Source organism: Ixodes scapularis, unplaced genomic scaffold (assembly GCF_016920785.2).
Source record: "Ixodes scapularis isolate PalLabHiFi unplaced genomic scaffold, ASM1692078v2 PGA_scaffold0__279_contigs__length_252992795, whole genome shotgun sequence".
In the NCBI taxonomy this organism is placed as follows: Eukaryota; Metazoa; Arthropoda; class Arachnida; order Ixodida; family Ixodidae; genus Ixodes; species Ixodes scapularis.
This window is the reverse complement of record NW_024609835.1, coordinates 106258886-106285039: the sequence shown is the minus strand read 5'-3', so window position 1 is coordinate 106285039 and position 26154 is coordinate 106258886. Positions and strand designations below refer to the sequence as shown.

The window sequence follows — 26154 nt, the reverse complement described above, 5'->3', positions numbered from 1 at the left end:
TTACGGTATTTTTTTTAATTAGGGAGTAACACGTTTTTCTGTTCGGACGTTAGAGGTATTCATAAGCGCCATATTTCAAGAAACATTATGTCCATACAAAAGCTGAACATAATCACTTTATATTTTTTCCGGCTTCGCCATAAATACTCGCAAAAAAAAAAACGCAAAAAGAGGCAAAGAACACTCAAAAGTTCATTTGCCTTGGAGCCTACACCACGAAAAAATTTGAGTGTAACTTTTTTTAAGTCTTGGGAAGAGAAAGTAACGAGTACCGTAAATCCGGTACCCGTTACTCGAAATAAGTAACGTAAGTACGTTACCCGATACAGTTTTAAAAATGTAACGAGTATGTTACATGTTAGCGAAAAAAATAGCGCGTTGCCAGTAACCCCGTTACTTGTAACGCGTTACCGCCAACAATGCCCAGGAAGGACATCTGCACTTGGATACTAATCTAAAACCTATTCAGAGATGATTGCTCCTCTTGGACACTGGTCCAAAACGTTGTTACCCGGAAATGAAATCTGTACTTCGACACCGATATAAAACATTTTACCCAGAAATCATATCTCAACTTGGATACTGATCTGAAACCTTAAGTCTTACTCATCAATGATTTCTGCACTTGGGCAGTGATTAAACCCTTCTAACCCAGAAATGGTATCTGCACTTGGACACTAATTTCAAAATGTTTACCCAGAAATGATATCTGAACTTGGACACTAATATAAAACCTTCTTATCCGTAGATAATATCTGCACTTGGACACTGATCAAAAACATTCTCACCCAAAAAATATATCTTCATTTTGGCACAGAGTAAATAGCTTAAGTTTCAGAAAAATATCTGCCCTTGGAAACGAATCTGAAGTTTTACTTCCCATTTTGAGAGCCTGGTCCTTCCCCGAAGTCCCTGCTTTAATCGCAGTGACGTTGGTGTGTTCTGCAAGAAAGTTGGCGAGCGGACATATTTGTCAGTATGTGGAGAATAGTTCAGAGGTGTGGCGTCGTAATACAACTTCAACTAGGGTTAACCCCGCCCTAGAAGAGAAGCAAAGTGCAATGTGTGCTTTATCTCACAAAAATCAGTGGACAAACGGCGGCAACGAGGAACATACTGCAATGACGATGCCTCTGACGGTTTAAATATTGAATGTCCTTATGCGTTCACACTGATTGCAACACTGTAAACACGGACCAGGAGAAAGCGGCAGGGTAAAAAGCTCGCTGTTCTGAAGCTGGATCATCCGAAACTCTTCCCGGCCGTTCTCATCGTATCAGTGGATATAGTGGCTTTTTTTCGAGGGTAATACGATCCCTTATGTTCCGCCGATTGTCGATGTCTTGTCGTTTATTTGTGTTTTCCAGTCGACAGTCGACAGGGCCAGAGTTAACCGTTCCTAAGTTGACTTCGTCAAAAGCAAAACACGTGACAAGGATTAATACTTTGGTTTGAGCTTGTTGGTTCATGTTCACTTAAAAGTATTAAAATCGCTAAAAACACAAAGACGAAGAAGGCGCACACATACACATGAACGAGCGCTCGTCCAGTTGATTGTTGACTAAGTGCAAAGCTATACTAATTTAAATTAGTAAGCACGGAATTTAGACATTCAGATACCATTTTTTAAAACGTTTTATTTAAAAGTTAACTTCATTATAGACCAAAACCACTGTTTTTAAGGTCCCAATGATAACTCTCAGATCTCTAACATGAACACTTTTTTTTCCGCCACTCTTTTTATTTCTCCATCACCTTCATCAAATTAGTACTACGTATAACAGAAAAGAAATGCGCGTAGTGCGAAGTTTGGACACTTGAAATTGCCTTTTTACTATATCCGGAAACAAGGTAGCAGCTCTTGGTATTTCTAAGGTCTAACTCCGCTGAAAACGCAGAGAAGGAGCAACCGTTAAGCCCTAGAAATTGTCCCCCCTACGTCACTAGGACTGTGAAAAACAACGAGTCATTTATAGATGTTGTTTGAGAAATAACCCGGAGAGCTCATCCAATAAAAAGCACAGGCTAGTTGTCGTATTCTCAAATTGATCTTTCTCTACCTTTTTCAAACTCTCTTCTTCTTTCGTTCCTCATCAGCATCTGAACAATCCACTGGTAGTTGCTCATTTTTCTAAATCTTTATTGTCTTGTATCTTACAGAGATATAATTTTTCAGCATTTTATTTCTGCGGTTATAATACATTTAAAAAAAAAGAATACAGGTCCAGATTTTCTGGTTGATTATCGTACGTTGAAGACTCAAAAATATTAGTCGTGGAGTGATGGTTTCACATCCAAAGTGAGGAGAGTGAAAAGGAATGGTAGCTAAGGATAATTATACTTGAATGAAAACAAACGCACCAAAAACACAATGATAAAGTGGATGGAGTGGGCAAATCTTTTGGCTTTTTTATCGAGTTTGTCAGTCTTTATTTTTTCTTCTTTTTTTTTTTTTTTTGCTGTTTTAGGTTTTATTTATTGTTATGTGCAAACTTGCCCAAATTTCGATTCTTAAGCAAATTATTGAAAATATAGACAAGACGGGCCAAATTCACTCAGCAAGGTCTGCCATAAGAGAGCGTGTACGAAATATTATACCCGAACAGTCACGAAAGCGTTTATAAATAAACACGATGCCTGTTCACTCCGGTGCTCTGCCTTTTATTTCGCCAACTATTTGTTGTCTTTCCTCACGCACTGTTACCGGTTGGTCAAAACGTCTCTCAAAAAGAGGGGGATCTGGTAACGCGCTAACTTCTTCAGAAATTGTCAAATAGAGTAGACAACAATCCAAACAAACTTTATTACATTTGAGGTGTAGAATTCAATATTTTAGATGCTTCTTCCCCACGTTAAGAGGATATACGAATCACCGTCTTTATTTCTTTCTTTTTTTCTACGACAGAAAGTCCACAAGCGGAGGTACTGCAGGTACTAGAGCTTCCTTTGTTCAACCTTAGAAGATGCAAAAAACTGCACCGGCGTCCTGTCAAGGACACCAACCTTTGCGCTGGCTTTGCATTGGGAGGCAAGGATTCCTGCGACGTAAGACTGCTACTAACTTTTCGCGGTGATAGGAATTATGGTCACTGCACAGCTTATGAGGCACAGAGCGTGGCTTCTTATGTTCACGCTTCTTGCTTCGTGATTGACTCTTCGGCGTCTTCATCGGGTGATGCGGCAATCTCATTGGCTGTATGGCGATAATAGGATTAAAAAAAGTCGCCACATCCTCCGTTTTTTTTTTTTTTTTTCTTTTTAAAGTTGTTAGAAACTATTACACTTCCTTTACCTTAAAATCCAGAACCAGCCGACGGTCCGAGCTGAGGGAACCAATCAGACAGCTTCAAAAGCGCGCCGTCGTGGTGCTCGTAATGTTTCCATACGTGTTCTATCATCGTTGAACTAATCATAAATCAAAACGGCCCAGTGTCTTGCACTTTTGACGCTGCTTGAATGGTCCCATCACCTCGTAGCGTTCGCCCGCAATTAATTTGTGACATCGCTTGGTCCCAATTATATTCAACACTCCCTCCTCAAGTGGTCCGTAAACCCAATCATAATTTTTTTTGCTCATTCTCTCTGTTGCTGAGACGAGAAATTTTTATTCTAAATATACGTAGCGTTGTTAGGGACAAACACGTCTGCTAAGCTTTATCTGGCCGATTTCGATTTTAAAATAACCTCTTAACCCATACGGAATACTCATCTCGGAAAAGAATTTCCTGTGACACAGCCTCAGGTGAACTGAACCTTTAGGTCAGTTGATTTAATTTGTCGTGATGAAATCACCAGCAAAATAGTTACTAAAGTAACTGACAGCTTAAAAAACGCAGGGCTGTCTTGCACGTGAAGTCATCTTGCAAGGCTGGCGGCCATTCCCACTCGTTCTTGAGGAGAAAACGGAATTCGCTGGTGCCAAATGGATGCTGCTGCCTACTAGCGAATATGTAATTTCATCAAAGTTCGTGCATGCCGAGAACGTTTCCCCCAACGGATGGGCAAAAACCTAGATGAATTTGCTAAACCGCCAGTCGATGAGAGTGTGAGGGAAACCGCCTTCATATATATCAAAGGATCATTCAAGATACGAAATTTACTCAAATAGGACGGGTCCTTGTCTACGGATGTTTTATCAAATACAATATGTTAATTCGGTAAAACTTTCGTTTAATTTTATTTCGTTTTATATCTTAACCATGTCGTAGTGACAGTAAAACACATCTCAGTCGTTTGAGAAAACAATAAGCTGTTCGCTGGAGAGAAGATGCAGAATTTAACATCTACACCTGTCGACAATTACATGTTCTGAATGCGTCGAAATACTAATTCTGGAGTTGGAAATAGCCTGCTACGGTATACATATACAACCGTCCCTGTTATTTTCAAAATGTTACCCCCAAACCAACGCTGTCAATTTGTGATATCGTTCAGGCCAAGAAAGAAGACGACGAGCGGACGACCTAATACTATTTCGCACATCATCACACCAGGGTATGGTGAATGATTACACCGGAGTAAACAACCTGTTTTCCTAACATAAGCTCTCCTACATTTGATTTGAAACTCCAAGGTACGAAGCCTTTACTGGAGGTCCAACCAAGTAAATGTTTTTTTTTAGCACAGCCGTTGTTCAGCGTCCATGAGCAACGCGAGCGAACGCGGCAATGCACTGCCGTGACGCGACCTACTAATATCTAAATTAGCTCACAACTGGCACTGCCCGGAACTTGGAATCCATGGGGCGGGAGGTGCGCGCACCCAGTTACAAAAAAGGCTCTTCCGTTTCATGAATTACGGCATTAAGTAGTAATGTTATTAAAAGGGCTTGACCTAAATGTTGGTAAGACGTTGATGTCAACCCGTTAATGTCATACCGTTCATGTCGAAAACACAGGCAATGTTGAACATGCTGCCACCCAATTTAAAAGGTTTAGTCACAAAGACGCCTTCATCCGGAAACAGAGGCCAAAGTTACGAAACGATCCTACGCCAAAAATATGCGTAGGACAAAACTTGAGAACAGATTCATATTCACAAAACGAAGTTATCGCTAGTTTTGCGCAGGTTACGATGGAATCCCACGACATCTCCGAAGCTGTCTTACGCACTTCTTTACGATCCAATCAACATGGCCGACAGCGTCGCAAAGTTGCTTGGTCGAGACGAGCAGCAGACATTTATTTGTCTACGTGCTCATGTCTCGCGTTCCCACTTCAAGTAGCAAGAAAAAAGAAAGTACTCTAAACCGACCACGACGAACCTGGACCTTGACCTATAGGGTGATTCAAGGAGAGGCCAGGCTCTTTAAATCGACCGCAAAATTCGGTTTCCTAACCTATCGCGCTACGACTTTGTGCAGCGTTGCCTACAGATGGTGCTTTTTTTTTTTCTTTTTTTATAAAATTTGCAAATTTTGCAGTTGGCGGCAGTTGGCGTTGCGACCGCAAGCGGTCGCGACACCAACTTCCGCCAACGAACGAGCATACGACGCCGAGAACCGGCGTCTTTAGCAGACAAGGAACTGCAGTTTCTTGTTGTTACCGCGCCTGTTTTTGTTTCTGCGACTGTCGCCGCCTGCCGAACGCGCGCCGCTTTTGAGTCGAAAAGATTGTCTGCTAAAGACGCCGGCTCTCGGCGCCGTATGCTCGTTCGTTGGCGGCGTTCGTTGCGCCATCTCTTGTGTCCCGTGCGAAACGGCGCCGTGTTGTTTGAAGACCGGTGGCGTCGCTGCGTTTCCATAGGAGCTAAGCCTTTTTCTTTCTTTACTTTTTCCTTAGGTGAGTTCGCTCTTTGCAAATTTTACAAAACAAAATGCACTATCTGTGAACAACGCTGCACAAAATCGTTGCGCGATGAGTTAAGAAACCGAATTTTGCTGTCAATTTAAAGGGCCTGGAATCTCTTTGAATCACCCTGTACATTCTGCCGAGCTCGGCGACCTCGGCAGAATATAGATCTATGGAAGGCACTTCGACGTGCTGCAACGCAGAGTTTCTTCGACGGACCCTGGCCGAAATCGTCTGCCCACGACCGGCTGGCTTTCTGAACGCATTCTGCCCTCGCTACCCTAATGGGCCCTTCCTGTATGAATAATTTGATCGCTGCCCTTAATTTTAGATAAAGAAGACAAGCTTTCCCCTTGTCATCCAATTGTTTCTTGAGGCAGCGGTGAAGGACGTGTTCGTCACGGCTGCCTCGATGAGATTCCCTTTTCCACGAAGGCTTTCGTCGAAAAGGAACTCTCATCGATTTTATCATTTTTTTTTGTATGATCCAGAGCTCATATAAACGCCGTATGGATTATCAAGCTGCGCAACATATGATATGTACACTTTTTTATTAGTATGCCATTTTTGTTTGGACACGCCGGTAAGTCAACACTGTCGAGCTAGAACAGTTCATGGGAGGTACGCGATGCCGGTCCAACCTTCTTTTGCCGAGTGTCAGGTCACCATCGAGTAGCAATCGTAAAATATCGGTCCCAAAGCGGTTACCAAGACGCGGTCCAACAGCGCGAATCCAGCACTTCGACCAAACGCGCGCGTCCACTCCGAATGTAAACGGGTATTTACGTGGCTCTTGCTGACACTCTAGTTCTAACCTGGGTTGGGCAGTATAGCGATAGCGTTTCAAAATGCATAATGTATTTACATTTCTGTATCGCTATACAATTTTTCAACTGTGATTTGATATTTCTGCATCGAAATACTTTTTCGGGTGCATTTTCGTACCGCGACCAAGTTTCGTCAGGGAAGTTTTGTGTCTCTGACCGCACGTGACTCTCTTCTTTATTGTGCAAAAGTTGTGGTCGGCTTGGCTTGCTGCATAACCGATTCAGAGTTTTAACACAGAGCCAGCGGTTTCAACTGCATGCATTTAATTGAACATGGACGAGACGATCAATACTCTAACGCCTTTACCGGCGGAGCTTGAGTGTCCGGGCAGCGACTGCCTCTGCGCCGCCTCTCATCCGCCTTATGAAGGCGGCGCGCGCAATGTGCGCATGGCCGGCTTGACTCCGCCGCCACGCGGGAAAGTTGGCCCCCTGGGCCCCGTAGTCGGGCATCTGGGCCGAGGAGCCGCCAGAGTTCAGGAGGACAACTATTCCAGATTATTGCAAAAGTTGAAAGCTCTGTCGGCGCACCCAACTAACATATAAAAGGATACGGGATCCTTAAGCTTCATTATACGGTAACGTTATAAGGTCACTGCTGAAAGAGGCATCCGGACGGGACCTAAATATAGTGATTTCTCGAGGTTGTTTCTGAAAACATAAAATTTATTTAAATGACCCTGAGATTTTGTCTTAGAAAAATAAGAGATGCCGAAATAAAATTGCGCTCGAGCTATGGAGAAAAAATCACTTGCTTCCCTCACTACTTTCCAAAATACAAGATGTTAATTCAGTGGTACATTTGATTGAGCTTAATTCAGGCTCAAACTTGCAGTGAGAACACGCGTTCTTGTTTAAAAACAAAATCTAGTATTCTAGAACATGCTTCTTTTGATCTTCGTATGCTCCAAGGAGTGCACACCAAATTATATAAAATAATATTTTTATAACAATGTAATTTAAAGCCTCTGTTCAGCCCCACCAAAGTATATTCATGTATTTCTATCTCTAAACACTTTTCTATTCTTCAAATGTATTACTGATACGTATCGCGCAACAGTTTTATGAATGTCTTTCAGCAAGAGTATTTTAGCGGCTTTTGTCATGCATCCCAGTATGTGTATTTCCAAATTTTTTTTAGAGTATTTCTGCCCAACCCTGGTCCAAACGTATCTTGGACGTCGGCTCGCTCCCGCATGTCTGGAGCCACGAAAAACGGTGCAGAGATTTGTTTATTTACGCCCCTTTGCAAACGACCGGCGCGGCCGGCAGTCTTCTTTTAGCAACGATGACACTTGTGTTCACTTCGTAGCGATCGAGTTCGTAGCAGTCGACGAAGGCGGTTATTACGGCCACGGCATTTGACAACATTTGGGCCCGTTCAAATGGTGTTAGCGTCGACATTCCACTGCGCGGACACGAACCCCGAATTCGCGTTGGCGGAAAGGCCGCCTGCGTTTGTTATTCAAAATCGAGGTGCTCTGAACCATGCCGGGCTCTCAGATTGGGTATTCGTGTTGCCAAAGATACCGTCGCCATAGCAACAGCCCGCTGTCACGGGGATCGGGAGCTTGCAGGACTCCACAAGTTATAGTTTTTCTGTACAAGAACGTCGCGTTCGTGCTCTCACTTAGAACGCATTAGTGAATACAGACGTCTCCACTTACGATGCTCTTAACTTTCGAACTTCTTATGTTGACGTAACCTAAGAAACTCTTCGTGAATCTGGCCTCAAGACTATAGCTGGTCTCATGTTTCTACAGGGCGACTCCGGGGGCCCCCTCTTCCAAATCCTGAATGACACAGCCGTTCAGATCGGCATCGTGTCCTGGGGTCACTTCTGCGCCCTTCCCAACAGGCCCGGAGTGTACACCAACGTGGTGCCTTACCTGTCCTGGATCCACAGCATCCTGGCGGCAGACAACGCGAGCAGTGGCGTCCGGCGTCAAGTCAACCGGGGTGCTAAATGCTACCACCCGCTTTCCTTCACAAGAGCGCAAACCGGATCCGTCGTGCTTGGAAAATAGAAGAAAGCTGTATATAAAACAAGCGACCCACAGGAGTAATAAAGAACAGAGAAAGACATAGAATAGAAGAGTTGGGAAGCTTCCTTTAGCTGATGCGGTGCGCTGACAGACGCGGCGCATCCAGTGACCTTCGAACATGCTTTCCTGGCGAGTGCTTTAGTGGAAACAAACAATGTTGTCCAGCTGCGCGCTCTCGCGTCCGTGCCTTTGATAGCCCGGAAAATGTGCATGGGCCCGGTCATAAGAAATCACATATTTTGTTTATTTATTTCGTTCACTTCACTTCGTTACACGAAAGATTATTACGTTTATCCCCTTCAAGAATGCCGTCTTCGCATATGGAGTTCCGTCATCATCGGTTTTGCTTGTTCAAGATCCGAATGATGCAGTGGAAAGTCGGCAATGTTCGCTTTAATAGGGCAAAAATTTCTCCTAAATATCATGCGTGTTTCAAATGAAGCTCCTCGAGAGAGCGACAGCAATTTTGGGCGCGAGCCCCTCTGCTGCGCCCGTCTTTCCACCCCATCCCGCAGGTATTTTTATGGTGGATGTTATGTTTTCACCTGCTTAGCATTTGCTAGAACCTTGCCACATGACCCACAAAAGTAGATAACATGACGATTAAAAAAAATTGAATCACAACAAACACGAGACCATGCTACTGAATCTAGAACTTGATGTAAACACGTCGAGGGCTAGCTCAAACCAGGCTGGCAAACCTAGCACGAGCGCTATTGGTTTGCTGTGGCGTCTGAACAGGAGACAAGGAATCCCCCCTTCCTCCCCGACATTTAAAGAATAAAAAAAAAATATGTGACAAGTTCCTTCCCCCCCCCACCTCCTCCTCCCCCCCCCCCCCCCCCCCCCCCCCCGCGGCCCTTTCCCCAAAAAATTCCGACGCCACTGTCTGTTGGCAGTCGAGTGGTCGTCAACGTACATCCCCACGAAAATTGAGCTTGTTTTAACCTCTTCAATGATTCAAGTAGAGCAGAAAGCTTGTTTGAAGCTTCTTGTGGTGCGTATAAATTTCACAAGCGAGATTGCGCTCGGTGAGCGAATATTACTGCACGTGTTAACCGGACTCAAGTGGTCTGCGACGCAATTCTGGCTCCTCCGTCACGCTGGGTGGTCTCCAAGAAATCTGAGATATGGTTTACCTTTGTGACACGATCATACCCAATCGAAGTCAACATAAGTGCGTGTCTGCGTGTTTGTATGCTTTATCTCTCGTCCTGCTAGCCCATTTGCTCTGTTACTAAATTTTTTTTTTTCTCGACAACCAGCAAATCAGCACATAATTATTTGCCGACAACCTTTGTGTTATTGTGAATAATGGCCAACGATTCCGCTAATTAAATCTTTTGCGAAGTGGTTCACACATTTTTCATAACCACGTCTGATACTAATCTTGTCGACAAGCTGTCATACAATTCAAGAACTACGAAAATTAGGCACACGTGCTTTTAAGAACAGCTCCGAAGCGACCTCATGAAGAACGGCGCAAAATCAAATCACCGCCTCCTGATTGACTCGTAATCTACAGTGGTAATTTGCTTTGCAACTATATTGTAAACAATAAGTCGTAAGTTTCTTTGCTTTCACGCACGTACGTCACGTCGCTGTTAAGTGTCGTATTTCGTTCACTTATTGTGTGAAGCCAATCTCGAATCTGGGAGACGTCGCGGATCAGTCATCGTACACTCTTTAAAAAAAAAAAAGTCACTATGACTCCCTTTGGGGGGTATTTGCGCGCTACAGATATGACTCCTCCATGACTCCAGTTTGTAGAGTCACTTGCCTTTATTTAAAAAGAGTCCTGCGACTCTCATCACACTGGAGTCATGGTAGTGTATGGGCTACTCCAGGTGACGTAGTCAACTACGACTCTTTAATGACTCTTATCCAACGGAGAAAAAGAGTCACAGGACTCTTTCCTGGTAATCCCCGTGACACTGTAACAAGAGTTGTGAGGACCGTCCTTATATGAAGAGTCCCCCGACTCCTATCGCAAAAGAGTCATGGAAGTGTATGAGCGACTCTCCGAAAGATAGTCAGTGCTGGCTGTCACTTTGTCTGGAGTATAGCAGCCCTGTCAAGTGTCAGTTTGTTTTAAAAAAAGAGGCATTGTGATCGTTAGGAGACTTCTTACCGCTTGCGAGCTTCAACTTGAATTTCCCTAAAAAAAGAATAGTAACATCAACTGTGTGAAAGTATAAAAGTTGAAATGGAAACTTCGATTCCACCTAAAAGAAGCGGTAACATCAATTGTCTGCAAGAGTAAACGTCAAAATGCAGAACTAATATCTTGCAATTTTCTTTAATGAAACAGGAAAAAATAAATGATGATGGTCTTAACGATGCTGAACTGAATGCTGCTCTAAAATTTATCATGAAACACAAAAAATGCTTTCAGGACACCATTCTTTTGTTACATTGCAATTTGTACACAACAGAAAAAAGTGAAAGGCTTTTTTTAATCGGCAGCTTAACTTTCCATTAGTTTGATTACACTTATCATTTACAATAGCTTGTATTTTTTTTTATCAGACATCGACTATTGGCATGAGACTGGTGTGAACCAGCATGTTCTGTTGCTACATGCCTGCTTTGAGTGGACAGGTGGGTGGCAATAAATTGAAGGAATCTTCATATTTAACAACAAAGATAGCTGTTTTGTCTCAGCTCATACCACTGCCATTTGTGCACATGCAACTTCATAAGTCCTACCATGCAGGTACAGCAAAACAAATCACAAGTATTTAAAACAATGACTTTATTAGAAACTAATGTGATACATATTGGCTCAAAAGCCTGTTTCGGCTTATCGCAGGTGTTTTATCACAATAACTAAACAAATAACATCATATGAAATAATACTAATACACAAAACTGGTTTAATTATTAGACAAGAATGAAAATAAATTACAATGACAAGTTTTGTGAAGGCTTGCTTTGCCTGCTTGGTGTTGCAGGATTAAGTTAGAGTAAAAATAAATTACAAAAAGTTTCCTAAAGGCTTGTTTTGCCTACTTGCTGTTTCTTTTAAGCTTTGCTTTTCTTTCTGCAGTTTCTTCTTTTATGGTTCGGATCCTCAGATCAACAGATGCACAAAAAAAAATCTAACGGAAGTTTGGATACACAATGGAACACACAAACCTTTGTATTATAGCTTACTACCACCGCTACTACTACTACTACTACTACTACTGCTACTATACTATTACTCAGACCGTTTATTTATCGTGTGATCAAGAACGCCGTTTACTACAGGTACCTTCAGCTGAGGGACCTAAGCTAAATGTACCTTTACGCTGCTTTGTGAATTGGGTATAAAACAAATTGGTGATGAAAGTGGTGCTTGTGCAGTTCCGGACAGTATCATTACCGTCTTTCAATACGTTCTAATCTGTTCTATGGTCAAGTATAGTTGCTGAGCAAGAACATATATACAGGTAGTTGTCGAAATATTAATATTTCATAGGTTTAAAAGATAATGAAAGCGAACATTACAAATCTTACTTTAAGAATTTCACACAGTAACGATTCCTTGTCTGTAAATGCGAGGTCGGTATTCCGCCAACGAAACCCATGTAGGTGCAATAGAATTAATCGCTGTTCAAAGAAATCTTCAAACGCGATGACGTTAACAGAAGTGTCATCATCTCTTAGGGAGAAAAAAATATAAAACAGTCATTTAGCGTGGTCAATGAAGTGTATTGTTGCGCCATACAAAACTGTCACGGTGTGAGGGGTGCGGGCTATGCGTGCGACGGCTATGCAAAGAACATAGGCGCTCGCGCGCCACACACCGTGCTGGGCACGGAGTTCATGCCCTGCCCAACGGGTGGCACATCAAGGCATTGTTGCTCACGGGGGACAATGCGATGGGACAGCAGAGCGTGCGCCAGGCCGGACACGAGCGAGAAGAAGGAAGTTAGGACTCAAACAGTTGGAAAATAGCTCGGTGGAGTGAATTTATGTAGAATAAACCCCTAGACCCTAACAAGTGGGGGCTCGTCCTAAGGAATTACGAGTCGACATGGAAGCCAACGGAAATGTAAGCACGCCTTCCGGACAAACGACGCCAGGCAATGTTGTTCAGGAACTCCTAGCCCTGACAAGCGGGTCCACAATGGACCGCGAACGGATGGCTGTACAAGTACGGGACTTGCTCATGAACACGCCGGTAGCATCTCTGGAAGATCGTGCTTCCCAGCAAGGATGCATGCCGTGGAAGTGCCTAAATTTATCACTCCCGAAATTCATCGGCTACGAAGATACGCAAACGCCTAAAGAATTCCTGGAGAAGCTAGAGATGTTTTGTTCGCTAACTGGGGTACCTCAGGACAAGTGCCTGCGCCAAGTGGTGCCCGCTGCACTCGAGGGAACTGCCAAGTTATGGTGAAAATTCACGGGGGGATTCGACAACTGGGAGTCTTTTGTCCAAGAGTTCCAGTCGGAGTTCGCTTCAGTGGACTACAAACATAGACTGAAAGAAGAGCTTGAGAGACGAACCCAACACCCGCAAGAAAATCTGAAACACTTCATTCACGTGATTGCAGAATTTTACGATCGCATTGGAAAGCCAGTGCCCGATTATGAAAAGGTGCAAAGAGTACGCAGACAAATGCATCCGAAGTTTCAAGATCTCTCGGAAGACATGGTCTTCGCAAATCTCCAAGAGATGGCAAAAGCGGCAAGATCTATCATGGAGCGCGCTTGGCATCGCCTCCGGTACGTTCCGCTACCAACCAATGGAGATCAGGCTGCCAAGGACCTGGCTTTCGTAGAACACCATGACCCTTCCACCAAAGGTTTAGCAGTACACTGTACACAGACTGCTGTAACCGCAACACCGGGTGCCCAACAAGAATGGCCCCTCCACCCCACAGCAGTACTCGGATCATACCGAGATCAGGCAGTACTGACAGCCCCGACTTTAAACCCGTGGTCAACTCCGTGGTCCCCGCCTGTGGAGCCAGTACCTACGTGGCCACATTCCGCCGGGAAAGGATGCCAGCGCTGCGGCGGCGTCGGGCATGCCGCACGTCACTGCGCCACAGGAAGACCTCGTAACCAGCGCCGGTGCTACAGATGTAACCAGAGGGGCCAAATACAAGCCAACTGTCCGGGAAACGGACAATCGTAGAGGTTGCCTCGGCCAATCTGTACGAAACCACGCTGCAAGTGGCAGCAAGCGCCGGAGGGAAGGAGCCACTGCTCGAAGTCACCATCGGTGACAGGGTGTTTTACGCCCTCCTGGATACTGGGTCTAGCACTAGTCTGCTGGGAGATACAGCAATGGAAGCTGCCAAATCAACAGGGGTTTCGACACGTGAAGCGACTCATTCCCTTCGGCTGGCCACAGGATGGTCACAAACAACCGCGTCTGTGAGATGCAGAGTACGTTGGTCTGGTGGGTCCCGCAAACAGCGCTTCCTGCACATGTCGGGTTTGTGCCGAGACGTTGTACTGGGCCGGGACTTTCTGACGGCTACGGGCATCTCTGTTCATGTGGGCTTGGGTGGCTAGACAATAGGAGTGGAACGACAAGAGGTTGTTCGATTCGACAGGGTGCCACGAAAGAGTCTATTGAACAAGACAAACGACGGACCCATCTATTCGTTGGAGGCACTGTTTGCCGAACCACCTGGCAGCAACACTTTAGACATGACTACAGTCTCCGTTATAGAGACACCTGGGAATATGTCTGAAAGTGACCCAGGCATAGCAAGCTTGCTCGACAGTTATAAGCACATTTTCTGTGCAAAGCCTGGTTGCACTTTCTTGACGGAGCACAAAATAAACACTGGCACCAACTCTCCAGTTCGCTGTAAACTGAGGCCGACGAATGCTCAGAAGAGAGCGATAATCGATCAATGTGTAGACGATCTTCTAAACCAAGGCCTGTTAGAACCATGTCAAAGCTCGTGGGCCAGTGCACTTGTATTGGTGGCCAAGAAAACCGGAGGGTATCGCTTAGCTATTGATTATCGACCTTTGAACTCTCGGACAGACATCCCAGTGTATCCCATGCCTCAGACGGACTGGGTACTGGCTCAGCTGGGCAAGGCTAGGTGGTTCACTAGCTTGGGTTTATCGCAAGGGTTCTTTCAAATCCCAGTGGCAAAAGAAGACATCCACAAAACGGCATTTATTTGCCATAAAGGTATGTTCCAGTTCAAGCGTATGCCTTTTGGCGTGGCAGGAGGTCCGGCCACATTCCAGGCCTTAATGGACAAGGTGCTGGAAGGGATAAAGCACACATACTGCATGGCCTTTCTAGACGACGTCCTCATCTACTCCGAGTCCTTTGATGAACATATCGAGCACATGGGAGAGGTCCTGAACCGAATCTCTAATGCAGGCCTTACAATAAACCCCACCAAAGTACAGCTGTGTAAGCGTTCCCTGAAGTTTCTAGGCCACATCATTGCTCCCGGGGAGTGTCGCCCAGATCCCGAAAAGGCAAAAGCTGTGACAGCCTTCCCAGAACCAACTTCAGTGAAGCAGCTTCAGGCCTTTCTCGGACTGGTGGGATATTACCGGACATTTATTCCTCGATTCTCGGATGCGGCCAAGCCCCTTACGTTGCTGCTGAGAAAGAATGTCCGCTGGAGTTGGAAACTCCCTCAACAGGCCGCCTTTGACTGCCTAAAAGCCCAGCTGACAACCAATGCAGTGGTTGCCCTTCCGGACCTGAACAAGCCCTTTGTGATTGAGACAGATGCCAGGGGTGTGGGAAGCGGCGCTGTGCTACTTCAAGAAACCGAAGGACAGCTCAGACCCGTCTCATTCATTAGCCGGACTTTGACCCCTGCAGAGCAAAACTACACAGTCCAAGAGTGGGAGTGATTAGCAGTCGTCTGGGCACTCGATAGGTTTCGTCCATATATAGAGTTCACCCACTTCGAGATTTACTGCGACCACGCATCACTTTCATGGATGTTCAGCACTGAGCAGACATCTAGTAGGGTGAGAAGATGGGTTCTTCGGCTCCAGGGTTTTAACTGCACCATCAAGCACCGCCGAGGAAAGGCCAATATTCCTGCCGATGCACTGAGCCGATTCCCAGTGGTGACTGCCAGTTCTTCCTCCCAGTGTGTCGCCGAAGACTGCTTTCCTATCGACGCAGAAGAACCGGAGCAGTCGATCCATTTCGAAGAGACTGCAGTGACACAAGAGGATGACATCTCCCAACTAAGTGACGGCACCAGATTGGTTGCAGAGCAAATGCAAGACTCGTTATTGAGTAACATACTCTTGTACCTGAAAAACAACTGTTTACCGGCTGATGCCGGTGAAGCACGTCAGGTGCAAGACCTTGCTGGTGACAGTGAGATCGACAACACCGGGGTACTCATGTACATCAAAGGAGAAAAGAGAGTGCCATGGCTGCCTACGCATTTGCGTAATCTGGTTTTAAGGTTATCTCACGACCATCCTCTAAGCGCCCACGCCGGCTTCTTTAAAACAATGCGACGTACCCAAGACCAATTTTTCTGGTTGGGTATGAGAGCAGATATCTCTCGGTACGTTCGCTCCTGCCGCCAGTGCCAAACTCTGAAGCCACGGCGACAAAAACCGATGGCCTAATGGACAGTACTTGGGCTACAGAGCCCATGCAGCAACTCAGTGTCGACCAGATCGGACCCCTACCAACAACAGCCAAGCAAAACAGGCATATTCTAGTTGTGATCTTCAAATTTACGAAGTACATAGAGTTATTCCCCATCCGTGCCCCAACGTCAAGGACTATAGTAGACAAAATGGTGGAAGTTTTTGTCGGCACGGAGTTCCACAGAGCATCTCGAGTGACAACGGCAAAACCTTCGTCAGCGCCCTGTGGAAAGGTGTTTTACGTCACTGGGGTATCGTTGACCGGCACACAACGCCATACCGACCATCGGGACAATCGGTAGAACGCCACAATGCCACCGTCAAGCAAGCAATAATGGCATACTGAGCGGCACATCGTGACTGGGACAAACCACTTCCCGAAATAGCTTTTGCCATGAGAACCAGCGAAAGTGTAGTGACAGGTTGCACGCCAGCCTTCTTATGCTATGGTCGAGAGCTCCGCACTCCGTGGGACTCAACATCTGCCCAGGACACTGAGGCCTCGTCCTCTGCACCCCACGCCTTTGCAGCGGAACTCGACCAGCGCCTACAGGATGCCCTAGCCTTTGCGAGAGGGCACCAAAACAAAGCCCAGGAAATTCAGCGACGACAATACAACTCGACCCGACAACCAGGCCACTTTGATGTGGGTGATTTGGTCCTAAAAGACTTGCATACTCTGAGCAATGCTAGCAAGGGATCATGTCGTATTACACCTGAGACTGCGGTGGAAGAAATCGGAAGAACTTTCAGTAGAAGGAACAGACACAGAGAACGTCTCGTTCTCTGTGTCTGTTCCTTCTACTGAAAGTTCTTCCGATTTCTTCCACCGCAGTCTCAGGTGTAATACGACATGATTAGCTACCACCAGCTCGCCTGCACTCTCACCGTCTTTTCGCTAGCAAGGGAATTGCCGCAAAGCTTGCTCCTAAGCGATCTGGACCCTTCACTGTTACAGCTCGAGTCGGCCAGAATGTCTATAAGCTGAAGAACACATCCACAGGAAGAGCATGCGGTTTGGCTAATGCAGACCAACTTGCCCTCTTCCACAAGCCTTGGGTCCCCTTCACAGAATAAGGAGGGGGGTGTTGTGAGGGGTGCGGGCTATGCGTGTGACGGCTATGCAAAGAACATAGGCGCTCGCGCGCCACACACCGTTCTGGGCACGGAGTTCATGCCCTGCCCAACGGGTGGCACATCAAGGCATTGTTGCTCACGGGGGACAATGCGATGGGACAACAGAGCGTGCGCCAGGCCGGACATGAGCGAGAAGAAGGAAGTTAGGACTAAAACGGTTGGAAAATAGCTCGGTGGAGTGAATTTATGTAGAATAAACCCCTAGACCCTAACAACGGGAAACGAAGTCTAAATCAAAGTAACACGCTATACAGTAAAACGCTGTGCGCCTAGTCTAGACCTGTGCATTTCTCTCACTCTTTATTGAGAGTTAAACATAAATGCTTTTTTAAGGCACATTTTCACAATGGCACTTGTGAACGCTTGGCCACGGAACGTAGTCAAACCTATCAAAACGCGCAAATAGACCTCTAACTGTCCACCACAATGCAGATCGCCAATTAAGAGATTCTTAGTCGTTTTCGTTGCTTACGAAATATGACGTCAAAGAACCGGAGAACAAAAAGCTCCTCCCCTGGACGACGTCTTCGCTGGGAGAAGTTTTTTGCTAAAAGATTGAAGAAGACTTTTATAGGACGTACGGAACACTCATTCTTTTTTAGCCTGGAGAGAACGTTCTTCCCTGCAATAGAATCACAATGTGAACAAAGCGGAAGTAAAAAAAACAAAAAATCAATAAACATTGCCGGATAACGTATTCAACACACGTCGCTCCTAAGTTCGAGAAAAAGCGTTGCTTCTTAAAACAGGGTTCAAAGCCGCAACTCTACTTCGGTACCTAGATTTTTCCGGCTTTTTCTTTTTACCTTAAGACGTTCTTTGGCCTTTTGTTTTGTTTTGTTTATAGTTGCTCCGGGTTTCGTGAAGCCGTGACCTGTGACATCACCTGACTTCCGTTTCCCCGATAGATTTAGCGTGATAATTGACGTCACGTGACCTCACCAATTCAGTTACCCCCTAAATTTAGCAGGGAAAATGACGTCACATAACATCATGTCACATGACCTATAGACGAATTCAACTTCCCCGCTAAATTTAGCGGAAAAATTGACGTCGTGTGACATGATGTCACGTAACGTGTACTCAATTTAAGTTTCCACACTAGATTTAGCGGGTAAATTGACGTCACAGGACATACACGTAAGTTACGTTTACCCGCCAAATTTAACGAGAAAATTGACACGTCACCGGCCGCAGCCCGACATTCGCCAAACTCTGTGGACACGGGCCGACGCGACGGGAAAGATCAATGGGGTGGAGAGGACTGGAAAGATCTGGAGGCACAGCTCGACAAGAAAGGCCTGGAGGTTACTATACTTCGTTTCAGCGTAAGTGCATACACAGCTGACGCTACGAGCTTATGGGACCAATAAAGAAGCGTCAAAAGTGTAAGTCACTGGGCCTTTTATGTTTATGATTGGTTCAGTGACGATAGAACACGTGCAGAAACATGACGAACATCATAGTGGTGCGCATTTGATGCTGTCTGATTGGTGCTACCAGCTCGTAGCGTCGGGTTGCGTCTGGACTGTTGGTGAAACGAAGTATAGTGCTAAACCAAGAACGTTTCACGTAGCAACACGATATACCGATCTTACCTGCCAGTCTGGCTACGCCGCCGCTGCCGCAATGCATCGAGGGAACTTCGGTCTTTCTGCACGTGCGACAACACCGCTGGAGCTCTGCGAGTCTGGAGCACGAGGCGGCACGAGCCCTCGCATGCACGGCCGCCTGCCCCCTGTGAACTAAAGTTCCTGCGGCATCACGCACGCGCCCAGCGCATTGTGGTGGTGGTGGAAAACCTCTTTATTGGTCCTGCGGAGACCCCTACCCCTCCGTCACCCCTTCACCAACACACCTACGCACAGTCTGCCGGTGAAGCAAGCGCCGGGTTCGCTGGACGAAACCCCTTTGTCCCTCCAAGTCCACACACATCACACCATCCTTGAAGTCCTCCGGCCAGTCCTGGGTCCCCGATGCCTCATGCCCCCGTTGTTCACAGTCCCACACAATATGCTGCAGCGTTGCCCGACTGTCCTTACATACCCTGCACAAGTCACTCTCAAAATTCCCTGGGTCCAAATGTCTCCCCAACACCGGGGTATACACACACATCACCTGCAACTGCCTAAAAAGCACCGCATCCTCCCGACACAAATCCTTGTGAGGTTCCGGGAACCTCCTCCTATCCCGTCTGCAACATTCAAGATACTCTCCATAACCCACCGGCACATACGACCCCTCCTGCGAAGCCCGGCCTAAGAGTCCTCGGGCGCAGCAGTCGGCCATATCATTCCCCACCTCATGTGCAGGGCTCCATATTAGTTCCACTTGTCCCTTCACACTGATCAACCTCTTAGCCCTCTCACTCACCGTTCCATTCATGAAGCGCCTGACAACCCCCATTGCATCACTAAATACCTTCCTTACACCCTCGATAGAAATTGCCATTGCAACCGCCACCTCCTCAACTTCTTCCGCACTGTCACATCTCAATCCCGACGCTGTAACCACCCTACCATCTTTACCCGCCACAACCACAGCCACCCCCCGGTCCCCATCAAAAGCTCCGTCCACATAAACACTACCCTCCTCCTTCCCATACAGCCTATACAGCGCCTGCGCCCTTGAATGCCTACGCCCCTTATCCCGTTCCGGATGCATGTGCCTCGGCACCGGCCTAACCCTCAACCTCCTCATGTCCTCATCCTTAATCCTTTCCAATCCCCCCCTGCCAGCCTCAGCACCCACCCCCACCCTGCTCAACACCCTACGCCCCACCGCAGACCCCCTCAACCTCTCCGTCTGCGAGATCCTCTGCGCTTCTATCACCTCTTCCAATGTATTATGCACACCCAATCGCTCCATCATCTCCGTGCTAGTACATGCCAGCAACCCAATCGCCGCCTTATATATCCTACGTGTTTAATTTGGTCATGGCAAAGGTGGGGAAGAGGTTAACGAGAGAAGGGATCGGTCACTCCATTTATGCGGATGACTTGACGTTGTGGTGTGTTGGTAAGGGCGTGGAGGAGACTAGAGATACGTTGCAACGAGGGATTGATGCTATTGAGGAAGAGTTGGCGGGTACAGGGTTGGAGTGCAATCATGAGAAGTCGGCGTATGTTGTGGTGGGGCCGAGGAGTAGGAGATGGCAGGATGTGGAGTTGAGGGCGAATGGGGGAATGATACCTAGAGTTAAGGAGCTGAGAGTGTTGGGACTGTGGTTACAGGAGGCTAGGGGTAATGGCGTGATGTTGGATAAGTTGCAAAGGAAGGTCGGGGCAGCGATGCAGATGGTTAGGAGGGTGGCTAGTAGGAGGAGGGGTATGAAGGAGGAGAGTGTTTTGAGGCTGGTGCAGGCTTTTGGGATGAGCCACATCGCGTATGTGGCTGGGTATCTGAAGTGGGGGGTGACGGAGAAAGGGAAGATTAATGCTCTGATACGTAGGATATATAAGGCGGCGATTGGGTTGCCAGCGCTTTGTGAGGTTGGTCTATTGCAACGCGATTCCCCGTAATTTTTTTCTTTGTTAGCGAATCCAATTAGTTTAAAAATTTGAACATGAAAAACTTGTAAAAAATTATATAAATAAACTAACTCAACCCTGAACTACACACAAAACAAACGGTCGCCTGCCGGAACTTTGCTACGGGAATTATACCATTGAACGAAGTCGAAAGGTTCCCGTACGCGTTTTCGCAAAAATCTTGTGAAGTGAATCAAGAGGCCGATATCAGCACTCTGATAAATGCGCGTTTTCATGAACGTTACATCCCCTGTTTTATAGTGTCAAAGAGGAGGATAGGGGGGCAGGCAAGGGCTTATGGTGAACTCCACTCGCAGATTTGGAGCGCTCCAAAAGCGCCCCTTATTCTATTCACAAATCTGGCTCAAGTGGGTCACCTTCCGCTCGTAGGTTTGTGGCAGCGCAAGCTTCGTGGAGAGCTTCCGACCGCACCGAAACCGCTCCGTCAGCTGCAGGTGATCTCCATGGAAGTCGACAGCAGCACGTCACTGAGCATGCGCGTCGCGGGCCGAGCATCACCTGTCTGGTCCGGTCTGTCAGTGGTCGGTTGTTTACGGGGGTGGTGACGGGCAGTGCGTGTGGTGTATGCAGTTCGTCTCATACGCTGCCACCTCGCATGGTTCAGGGGGTGCAGAAGCGGGACTGGAACGTGGCGAATCGTTAGCTTTGGCATCATTGATCCCGAGAGGAAGATACAGAAAGAGCACGACAGAAAATCCGAAGAAGGAACAAGACGCAAAGTTAGGCGTGTTCATTTTGCCGATACTGATTGTTTACCTTTTCACACTGCATGCCGCCGGTGTCTTTTGGCGCAATAAAGCAAGAACAGAGTAGACAACAGTGTTGCGGAGATGTCACTCCAGAATTGGAATGTTTCCAGAATCATTCTGCACTTTCGCGACCCCGGAATGGGATGGGAATGGAAGGGTGGCAGCGCTGGGGGAATGGAATGGGAATGGAAATATATGCCTTCTGCTCGGAACGGAGTGGGAATGGAATGGGCTCGACTCTTATGCAAGCTGTGTCGATTTTCCTGTAGGGCTATACGAGCTGATGGCGCAATTCGCTAGGGCATGGTAAGTGGCTCTTGAAACAGCCTCATTGCACTGGACGTGTCTGACGGCTTGATTGTCTCACTGGTGTATGCTCCATCGAGGATGAAAATCGAGCGCCGTCAGTGAAGCAACCAAAACTGAATGGTTGTAGACGGACAGTGTGTCTTTCCTGGCTCCGCGAGACGCCACAAAGCGGCTGTTGTAATCATGCGCGATTAGCATGTAGCTGTTACTAGGGTGTCGAACCGAACCGAAAGCCGGAGCAAGGCCGTTATTGTTAATTGAACCGGAACAAGACTCTAACCGAAATCAAACATTTGATATTGAACCCAAACCGGAATGGAACCTTGATATCATGTGGCGGTTACCGATTCATTGGCAACGGTTCGGCGTTATGAAATGTGAGCCGCGCCTTGTTGCGGGTGGCGGGGCGAAGTCAATTCAATATTCGCGACGGTGGCGTCAGAGGCTCATTTTTGAATTAATAGACGGCAGCGACGACATGGATAAAGCTCAATAATAATGCAACAATTGGGTATCTTCCACGTCTATGTACAGCACGAATAGACCTATTGCTAAATTACCCAAGCATCAAGGAGAATGCCGGGAATGGTGTTCCACGCACCACACGCGCACGCCGTAACCATATAAAAGATTCGAAGTAAATAACCAAAAGAAAGCGTTGACGAACGCGCGTGCATGATGCCATTTGTTTTAGGCATTTGATTTATAAAAATCACTGCTGCTGACGTCAGCACGTGCGGCGCATGGAACACCATTCCCTGCATTCTTCTTGGTGCTTGGGTAGTTCAGCAATAGGTCTATTGGCGTCGGCAAGTCGGTGTGGAGGTGTACACTTGTATTCTTTATTCTTTATTCTTTATTCAAGGAACTCCTGCAGAGCCTAGAAGGCATTATTGCAGGGGGCGAATAATAACGAAATGAACGTATCAGCATTTGAAGCACAAACTATACGTTCCTGTAAAGCGTTACAGTCCTTGACCGTCCTCACAAAAAAAAAAAACGAATTTTCGCAGAGCTCCATCCTAGTACAGTATCCGCGTATCTTGTACACATGAACATTACGTCTGAAAAAATAATTTGGTTTTAAGAGGTAGCTATTAATACCAGTAGCCTCACTTGGTTTCACGTTATGATGAACCGCAAAGGACGCTACGAGCCACCGGAGTCAATTAATAGCTCGGAGGGTGTCACGTGTCCTTTCTGCTGGGCGGAGCGACGCGGAGAGCGGGAAGTCACCAGACAAACTACGAACTAGAAATGGGCTTGTGTGGCTCGTAGCGTCCGTCGCAGTACATCATATAGGTGAGAAACGGAGTATATCTGACTATACCGAGAGCACGGTGGCCTAGAGGCTAAAAGCCGCGTGTACTTGAATGCGACTTAGTCGCATCGAATCCAGTTGTCGTATTCAATGCGGTCATGTAAACGCAACAATGCGCTAAGAAATCGCATCGCATTCAAGTAGCTAGACGGAGGTGGATCGAGACGGCGAGTACGCATGCATTCAGCCCATGTAAACGGAGGACGCGTCGCATTTTGGAACTGGGAGGATTATGGGAACGTGCTCGCTGGTGGGACCGCCGTTTGCTGCAGGATTAGCGTAGAACATGGCGGCGGCGGAGAGCGGTCTTGCGTCTTTCCGCGTTGTTTTCTCACGCGAAGCAACTCGAACTTTTCTCACGATTCTAAGCGAGCTAAATGCCGCGGATCTACTTGACTCGCGGCGACAGCGAAATCATGCCGTCTTTTGGAGAGTTGAGGAGGCTATGGAGCAGCTGGGGTTCCGCAGGATGTGGCAGCAGCTTTGAACCCACTGGAAGAATCTCAAAGGAAAATACAATAAGGTGCGTTTCGAGTATTTTTTCTTTGGCATTAACTGTTAGTCATTAAGTAATTCGTTCTTGCTCAGCAAAGCCACATCGCCGCAGAAATGTACCACAAAGCTGATCTCTCGTTTTCATCGTGAAATGCGCGGGAAACTGCACTGACTCTAGCAACCGTGTTCGTGAGGGCTTCGCAATTGCGGTTAGGGCGTATGAACCCCTTCTGTGTCGTCGCAGCTCGAGAAGTCCAATTAATTTATCCACTTATGGAACTGTGCAATACTGTCCTTTCATCTCTAAACAAGTGACACTTTCTTTTATTGTATGCCTAAGAATGGTATTTTTGTGTGCATCAGGAAAGAGACGCACAAAACAAAAGTGGAGTGGCGCCATCCACCTGGCTGTGGTATGAAGAAATGAACGCCCTGCTTGCTCACCGCCCGATGACTCAGGCAGGAGAGTACGGTGTGGACAGCGAGGCAGACGAGGACTGGGATGACATCACAGTAGGTGAGAAACTCAGTACCAAAATTTATGTACCTTGGAAACTGCCTGGCATCTGACTAATTTCAGTTTATTAATTGCTGGAAATATATATTAAGCAACTACAAAAATAAACGGATTTGTTGTTCCTCATTTGCATGCTTAAGTAAGTCATGTCCTCGCACGACTTCAGGTAAACACCGAGAGTGCAAAAGCTGAGCACCATCACACTAATATCATTTTTTCTTCTCCACTTGCAGAGGATATTGAGCTGAGAGACGACGATCAAGACTCCTTACCAGGCACCTTATCGTGTAAGTTAATATTTTGGTTCCATAAGTATCTATAGATAAGTTCTCGTGATCCACGCTTCCCTTATGGCTGCAAGTTAAAATGTGAATGCGTAAAATGTTTGGGGAACCGGGGATTAAAGCGTTGGACCAGGTGGCCCGCATGCCAGATCGTCCGTAGTAATTTCCACCGTGATGGGCCAAGTGCATTTAGCCACGCGAGCGGCACTCCACCGATGATAAAAGGCAGTCGCAGCGTATTGGCGGGGGTTCTTGGGGTTGCGTCGTATATGTGTTGTTGAACCAGTGTGTTTTGTCACACTCGAGACGGGAAGCAGGAAGGTAATCCCTACAAATATAAAATGTTAATCTTTTTAAAAAGCTTAGTGAGATCCGAGTTATGTAATATTGATTGTTTTTACACTTTGTTCTGTGCTCATTTGCAGCAACTGATGCCAATCTGGGCCACAGCCAAAGCGGCCAAAACGTGGCAAAAACACCGACCTCGGAGAGCTTCTAGCAGAGCAGTATATGCACAACGCTGAATTGCTCAAAGAAAACTCAGAGGTACTATTTCAGCAGCAAAAAGAACTGCTAGAAATTAAAAAAAAAAAAAAGATTCAAGAAATTATGACAAGCATTACCCCCTCGTTCCTGCAAGGCACACAGGCAATGATGTCACAACTGCTAACTCAGGAAAGTTTCTTTCATTTTCCTCATCTGCAACCTGCCTTCCCGGCAAGCTTTCCCTCCCCGGCTCAGGGAAATGTATCCCCCCTTCAAGCTAACTTTGTGCCTCCAGGTCAGGCCAATGCTTCCTCGGGTCAGGCCGATCGGTTGCTCCCAAGTCAGCCGCAACGAGATGCCTAAGTATCACAGCTGGAACGGTTTGATCTGGGTGTCGATATCTTTTACTTTTTTGTTCTTTCATACTTTATTTAGAACTAGCTGGTAGTACAGCGGTTCAAGTCGAATGGATCATTCACCCTTTGAAAGAACTGCTTCAAAGTGGCTTGCAAGTTACCGTACAAATTCTCCACAAATGTGTGGTTATACGCTGTTGCAGGTTAAGAGAAGTATGACAAGTGCCTCCGGAGAAGTCCTCCACTTTTCTCACTTTAGCAGAGTAAATGCTGGAGAGCAGGCAAGGGAGCGAACGCTCTCGCCTCATTTCCAGCATTTTCTCTGCTAAAGTGGAAAGAGTTGAGGATTTCGATAGAGGCTTTTTTGTCATGCTTCTCTTAACCTGCAACAGCGTATAACCACACATTTGTGGAGAATTTGTACGGTAACTTGCAAGCCTCGTTAACTCTTTGCAATATTGTTACACGGTGTAGATGAGAAATTTTGCTGGTGTAGTACGACTGCTTATCTGGGTCTCTTACATACATCACACAGTAGTGATACACTACCACACGCTAGTGCAATTCTTGTTCAGATCAAAACAGGCAGGGATGGGTAATAAACTGGGGATCCCTGGGTTCTGTATCACGAGCCTTCGCTACACATGTTCCGGTCTGTGGTGCAGTAACACACTCGACCACCAATC

At 46.6% G+C, this 26154-nt stretch overlaps 1 protein-coding gene and 1 pseudogene across 1 annotated transcript in view; both read left to right on the top strand.

The window, feature by feature from the left end:
- Positions 1 to 8582, top strand: part of LOC8031074 (trypsin-3-like) — a 29277-nt gene extending 20695 nt beyond the window's left edge. Inside the window, 3 exon segments of the mRNA XM_002404148.5 lie at positions 2906 to 3045; positions 8380 to 8545; positions 8548 to 8582. Of these exon segments, the coding sequence (XP_002404192.3) occupies positions 2906 to 3045; positions 8380 to 8545; positions 8548 to 8582 (341 nt within the window).
- A 15073-nt stretch (positions 8583 to 23655) lies between these two features.
- LOC120845903 lies at positions 23656 to 25475 on the top strand (annotated as a pseudogene).
- Positions 25476 to 26154: the final 679 nt, after the last annotated feature.